This window comes from Arachis ipaensis, chromosome B5 (assembly GCF_059453495.1).
Source record: "Arachis ipaensis isolate K30076 ecotype BB chromosome B5, ASM5945349v1, whole genome shotgun sequence".
NCBI lineage: Eukaryota > Viridiplantae > Streptophyta > Magnoliopsida > Fabales > Fabaceae > Arachis > Arachis ipaensis.
Window position 1 is genome coordinate 8,270,910 of NC_142440.1, and position 7,668 is coordinate 8,278,577.

Below are 7,668 nucleotides of genomic sequence, written 5' to 3' on the forward strand. Positions count from 1 at the left end.
ATTATGTATTTTTTATTTATGTAATTTGATATTATTTTATATTTTACTGTTTATTTAATTTAATTTTTTATATGATAAAAAATATTAGAATATTCAATAAGTATTGATATTATTGTATTTGTATAAATTGATAAAAAAAATTCAATAACTATTATAAATTTTAATATTTGTTCTTCTAACTTCTTTTTTACATATTTTACAAGATAAATATTCAAATTTTTATATAAAATAATCGTAAAAAACTAAAGAATTGATACAATTTTTTAAGAAGAAGGCTAATATTCAAGAAGAAGAATATATTACTTTTATAATATCAACACTTGTAGATAGTTCTTCTACTTTAATAAATCATGAGAAAGTGAGATACAACCTTCAAAAGTTTAAAGAGTTGCATCTGATGAGTTTGACCTTAATTTTTTGGAACGAGACCTTGAAAAACGGCTTTAAATTTGGCAATATCACCCAAACCAGAGAAATGAGGTTAGACAAACTTATTTTCAATGGGTTCATATCAAAAATATCTTGACAATTATCTTCTTTCTGGCCTCCCCAAAATTTTGTTTCAAGATCCGCCACTCGTAGATATTAAACTTTAAAAAATAAAAAATCTCAATCATGATAAAAAAATTTACCATTCAACTAAAATGTATCAATTCAAACATATTCAAAATTACTAAACCCAATTCGACATTATTCAATTAAATCTTTAACATAAAATTAAAACAAGACGAAATAAAAAAGTTTTTAACATAACAACATAGCAAATTTTGGTTGACAATTATAACTTGGTGATAGTACTTCTTTTTTATAATGATACAAATTTAAATAATTAATTGGTACAAATTTAGATATTATACATATTATTAATTTGTTTCTAAATAAAACTGAAAAAAAAAAGAAATTAAAGATACCCTATAGGGTATTTAAGTAATTTTATTCTAGCGGAGATTTAGCGGATTCCCATGGGATGAGTACCTCAGTCTCCGTTCCGTACCCATTTATTTGTGGGGACGGATAGTTTCCGTCCCCGTGGGGATTTAGCGAGTTTCCATTACTTTTTTTCTGTCGCGAGTAATCTCTGCGGATATACGTGGGTTCGAATTTTTTTTCCATTTCTAACTGCATGTGAGCTTTTACCTATTTTATCATATAAAAATATTATTTGTATACTAAAATCAACCACTAATATATTTAGGTATAAATACATGTAAATACATATGTGATTTAATTTATTTTCAATATGTATTTGTATTATTTTATACTGATAGTTGACTTTAGTGACTGATTTTGATGTATAAATAACATAATTGTTTATTATATACATGTCATTTTTATAAAATATATTCTATATCAAAAAAATAAGAAAGATGAAAATTTCTCCCTTAAAACTTAAAAAGAAAAAGAAAAAAAAAGAGAAACTATTGAAACCATCAATTTTTAGTATTTTGTTATTATTTGGCCAGTATAAATATTAAATTATTTTTATTAAATAAATTTTATTAATTTATGTATACAAAATTTAAGAAATATAAATATAAACTGTATTAATTCATATATCTAAAATTTTAGTAAATATAAATTATATATTTATTATGTAAAAAATATCTATAAATATAAATATAAATTATTATTAATTAATTAAATACTAACTAAAAAGAATAATATTTACTATGACATTGGTAAAAAAAATACGAGGTCAATTATGATATAAAGGTGACAACCAGTGAAAGGAGCTTTGTTAATTTGATGAACAATCTGTTGGCCGCTACTTGTTACCGTTTCTTTATTATAAGTTCTGTTATTTTTCCGCTTAAAATATGATGTCAATACAAAAATAATTAACTAAATCTAGGAGTCGTTAAAAATAAGAATTTAGTGCTAGAATAGATATTACATCAGAATCTAAGATAATAAATTAAATATTTATATATCATTAATCATTAATATTATGAAGAATTAAAGCACTTGCCATACACAAAAGATATGCTTCAATTCACTCTATAAATTAGTTTTTTTTACTAGGTTCACATTATTCATACATACATAGATCTACTAGAAGAATAAGAGAGATACAGTCTATTGACAAAAAAATTTCTGAAATTTTCATTTTTTGGTTTATTACCCACCAACTCTCTTATTCGATATATGCTAATTCTCTCTCACGTAGTTTTCTTACTTTTGTAAAAAATAGTGAAGGAGAGATACCTATATTCCAATGTAGTAAGATATATGACATGAGTAAGATATATGGATGTCGATTCTTTTCATTAGTGTTTTTCAATTTTTGAAGGGTTAAGTTCGATTTTGGTCCCTAACGTAGGGGCCAAAAATTTGTTTTATCCCTAAGTTTTTTTCAGACAAAATCGTCCCCGACATTCATACTTGTATTAAAATGGTCCTTTCGCACCAAAATAAAATTTAATGACAAGTTTGCCCTTGCGGTTTGTCTCCCTTAATTTTCATTCCCGCGAAGTGTACTTCTGCTCATGAAGTAACTCATAATCTTCGTTAAAACACTTGAAAACTGAAACGTTGGTGTGAAACCCTCATACGCAGGTGCGAAGAGGGTGTACAGAAAGGATTGTCGCCATTTGGGGGGGTTAAGCTTGAGAATCGGTATGCTGAGACATTGGTATGTGATCTTCATCACTGTAACAACTGATTGTTCAGGTACGATTACTTTCCATCCCTCAAGTAATCACGTCAACTGTTTACAACATGTTGAGGGTTTGCATTTCATCACCATGTTGCTCTGTTTGAGCATTTTGGGGTTGAATGCAGGCTTCCGAGTCAGCTGCTATAGCTAGGGTTTGTATATATGTGTGTGAGTAATGTATTCTGCTATATAACAGGGTTGACTGAGCAGAAGATGGTGTACATAAACATGAGGGTGCATCATGGGGGTGCATTCGGATATGAGGAGGGGGTATTTAAGTACTTGAAGGGTCAAAGTACAATCATCGAGGACATTGACAGCGATCGTTGGTCTGTGTTTGAGGCCTATGAAGAGCTAAGGCAGTTTGGGTACTTGCAGGCCAATATTGTTGCGTTGTGGTATAAAGATCCAAGCTTGGATGATTTGGAGACTAGCTTGAAGATGCTGAAGGGTGACGCAGAAGCAATCAAAATGTGCAACATTGCTGGGTTACGGGGCTTGGTAGAGTTGTATGTGGTCCACGATCTGGGCGATGCAGAGTCGTTTCCAGAAGTGGGTTATGTTGAGGTTATGGGAGTTGTTGAAGATGGAACAGATGATGGGCTTGGCTTGGTTGTTTTCGAAGGGCACGGGGCTGAGGCAGCAGAGGCAAGTGGGGAACCTAATAAGGCAATCGAGGGTGGAGATGTGGGGGATGAGTTTCGAGTAGATGGAAGTGACTCCAATGATGAAGACATTGAGGACCCTGAGTATATGCCATCTGATGAGGAGGGAGACAGTGAAAGAGAGGTGCCCTTCACTGATAGTGATGAGAATTATGAGGGTGATAGTGGATTTGATGAGGGTAATTCTGTGCCTAAGGAAGCAATTGCTGGCAAGGAAAAAGGGAGTGGGATAAATCAGTTTAGTGATGAGGATGGAGCAGATAGTGATGAGTTGGAGATAGACCACATGATTGGTGGAGATGAGAGGGATGATGACGATGCTGAGAATGATGCCGATGATGTATCAGATCATGGGGGTCAAAGGTTTCTAGTTCATAAATCTTTGAAGGATATGAGCAGCTATAGATGGGAGGTAGGAACACTTTATGCATCCAGACAAGAATTTAAGGAGACTGTGCTGGCATATACAGTTCATACGGCTAGGAGCATCAAATTTAAGAAGTGTGATTTGGTCAGGGTTAGAGCTGTTTGTCAGAAGGACTGTCCATTCTGGCTCTATGCACATAAGGTTGGGGATGAATCCACCTGACAGTTAAGAAGCTTAAACCTCCAACACACCTGCATGCAAACACACAGGGTTGGAATACTGCACACTAAGTGGCTTGAAGCCCAGTTTAAGAAGAAGGTAGAGTCTAATCCTAGGATTAAAATAAGGGAGTTACAAGCAAAGGCACACAAGAAGTGGAATGTAACTGTGACCAAGTCCATGGCAGCCAAGTCGAAGCAAAAGACACTAAGTCAAATTCAGGGTGCATGTAGGGAGCAGTATAGAAGGATTAATGATTACTGTGCGGAGCTTCTAAGGGCCAATCCAGGTTCATCAGTCAGCTTGAAAGTGATTAGGAGCCCAAATTTTGTCCAGGAGGTCCAGAACCCCGAATAGATGAACTATTGTGTATTCTAGAGATTGTATGTCTGCTTCAATGCATGCAAGAAGAGCTTCCAACATGTCAGACCCTTTATCAGTTTGGACGGGTGTTTCTTAAAGACTCCTCAGAGTGGCCAGTTATTGACTGCAATAGGAAGTGATCCTAATGACCAGATCCTTCTGATTGCTTATGCGGTGGTTGAAGCTGAGACAAAGGATTCATGAGTTTGGTTTCTGAGACACTTATCTGATGATTTGGGTGCTGAGAAAATTGGAAAATGCACATTCATGTCGGATCAGCAGAAGGTGAACATTAATTTGAAATTGTTTTTGAAGTTTATGACTTATGGTGAACACTATACTAATTTGCTGGGTTACCTTTCTAATGCAGGGCTTGTTACCAGCTCTTGACGAAGTCATCCCAAGGGTGGACAACCGATACTGTGTGAGGCATCTGTATAACAACTTCAGGAAGAAATTCTCTGGATTGGAGCTGAAGAATCAAATGTGGAGATGTGCAAAGTCTACACACTGGAAAGATTGAGAGAAGGAGATGAAGACAATGAGACTCAAGAGTGAGGGTGCATTTCGACACTTGAACAACTTTTCACCCAGGTTCTGGTCCCGTTCTCGCTTTTCATTTTATTCAAAGTGTGACTCCCTTGTTAACAACATGAGTGAGAGTTTTAATGTTGTCATAGTTGAAGCTAGAGAAAAATTAATTGTCACTATGTTAGAGGACATTAGGGTCTATATAATGACTAGATGGGCTGCCAATAGAGCTAGGATTCAAGTGTACCAGGGTAATATCATGCCGACAATTAGGAAGAAGTTAGAAAAAAGGGCAAAGTATGCTAGGGACTGGAGGCCATTTTGGTCAGCTGCTAGTAAGTATGAGGTGATGTGTGGGTTAGACAAATTTGTTGTAGATTTGGCTGCTTGTGAGTGTTCCTGTAGGAGGTGACAGATGAGCGGGCTACCCTGTCCTCATGCCATTAGCTGCATAACATTTAAGGGTTTGGACTTGGAGTCGTTTGTAGATGACTATTACAAAAAGGATGCTTACCTGAGGTGCTACCAGGAAGTGATACATCTTCTGAATGGGCCAGATCTGTGGGAGAGATCCCAGTATGATGATGTCATGCCACCACCATATCGGAAGCCAAGTCACCGGCTAGTCAAGAAGAGGAAGCGAGGACCTGGGGATGAGGATAACAGAAGCCAAACTCACCTCTCCTGTAGGGGCCAAACACAGAGGTGCTCTAATTGTGGTGCTTTAGGTCACAAGAAATCAGGTTGCACAAAGCCTAACAAGAAGGTATGTTCCTTTCTGCTATAGTGTTCAATTTGGTTTATATTAAATTGTGCTAAAAATGTTCCTAATTTTTTATTTTTCTCACAGAACCAATCTGCATCTCAACAAGTTGGCAAGGGTCCAAAGAAAGGTACTAAGGTTGCAAGCTCACAACCCCCTGGCCAAACAGTTCAACGAGGGAAACTTAGCAAGAAATTATGCTCTCAACCTAGCCCTGTAACAACTCATTCCAACACAACAACAACTTAGCCCAAGAAACCAGTAACCATGCCCAGGAATTTGGCAGCTAGGCCCACTGATCATTCAACTCAACCCAAGAACCAGACCAAAAATGTAGCAGGGCCTGCACCACCTCAGTCCAACCCTAAAGCTCCTTCATCTCAACCATTGCCTAAGAAGAGTAGTGCAGCAGCTTCCTCCACTAGCAAGAAGGACTCACACAGTCAACCAACTAAGAGAAAGAGGCATTTTTCTGTTATCCAGACTGGTGCACCACATATCCCAATGCAGAAACTGAAGCTAATGGCAAAATTGCCTCCTAGTGCATGGGGAAATCTTTAAAGAGGATTAGATTTTCTTTTGACTGTTATGCTATTTCATTAGGCCTCAAACAATGTTATGTTGTTATCTTGTTATTTTGTTATTTTATTCCATGTGGTTAACTGGTTTTCAGTTTGTTTATGAACAATGTTGCTCTGTGTTTTTCTGTTTAAGTGACAACTATAGGTCTGTAATTGGCCATTTTGGCTTATGGATGGTGTTATGAATGACTTTAATTGTCAGTGTTTTAAGGTTCATTGGTTTGTGTTTTATCCTGGTGCACATATATCTATTTTACAGTATTTCAACACATAACCTCTGCTTCATGATTGGAAATCAGCACAACACTTTCATTCATACATTCAAACATGTTCACAAAGGATACATCACATAAGATCATTGTAACATTAACAGTAACCCTATCAAATAACCAAAAGAACACAAAAAAATTCTACAAATAATGTTCTAATCATCTGCTGATTAACTGCATTCCATATGGTTGCCTTAAATTGTGTGGATTATGCAGCAACAAATACAAAAACCCAATCCACCCAACTACCTCTAAAGTAGCTACAATTATCAGCTTCCATTCGATATCCTTCAACCTTGTCTTCAAGGTTGTAATTTTCTTCCTGCTTCTAGCAATCTCAGAATCCTGCTGCGCTCCTCCAGCTTCTGGGTCTACCCACCTAAAGAAATTACAGGCATCCTGAACCTATCACCATCCATAATTCATAAGATGAAGGAAACCCAGATGGAAAAACTCAATCTCACAAATTAGAAGCCAACAAAATACCTCATAGTAGACACAATCCCAAAATTGTCGGCCTGGGTTGTCCTTCGTCGTTGAGGTACGCAGAATTGGCCTCTCTCCATGCCCACATACCATCTCCTTTACAGGTGATCGAATTCGACCTGATCTGAAACTCTGGGAAGCCATCCAATCGGCGTTTCCATCCCCTTCCTCCACTTCGTCGAACCCTAGTGCAGCTTTCTTCCTCTGAGCCTTCGATATAACACCATCCTCTCCTCCCTCTCCCACAATGTTCCCTTTTATTATTATTATTATTTGATTAACAAACAGTTAAAGAGAGTAACGAATTCAGGGGCATAATTGTCCGCTGGATCATTTTAAAACAACTATGAACTTTGAGGACGATTTTGTTTAAAAAAAACTTAGGGACGAAACAAAATATTATTTTTTGGATAAAAAAAATTAGGCAAACCTATCCTAATTTTGGATAAAATTAAAATAGACCAACTCTAATTTAAGTTGTAATGGAGTGAACCTGTAATTTAATCTCTTAAAATTTTGCCATGTTAATGAATTAACTAGAATTCTATTTGATGCATTTTAATTCACTCATAACAAAAATAAAATAAAAATAAAATAATAAAGATACAAGTTGAGGTATAAAGGTAGAAGAAAAAATTTGATAGGTTAAATGTATCAAATGAGAGAAATTTTATAATGACTAGAGTACATAAAAATTAAGTGAGATAAGTCCAATCTAAATTAAAATTAAACGGTAATTTCCTTGATTCCATCATAAAATCAGAAAAA

General features: G+C 35.6%; 1 protein-coding gene across 1 annotated transcript; it reads right to left on the reverse strand.

Annotated features, from left to right (window-relative positions):
• Positions 1–6,573: 6,573 nt before the first annotated feature.
• Positions 6,574–7,044, reverse strand: LOC148563307 (uncharacterized). Its single transcript, XM_088486728.1, has 2 exons — positions 6,901–7,044; positions 6,574–6,819 (listed from the first exon to the last, which is right to left on the reverse strand). Exons 1-2 carry the CDS (start codon positions 7,042–7,044, stop codon positions 6,574–6,576), a joined length of 390 nt encoding a protein of 129 aa, XP_088342854.1.
• Positions 7,045–7,668: the final 624 nt, after the last annotated feature.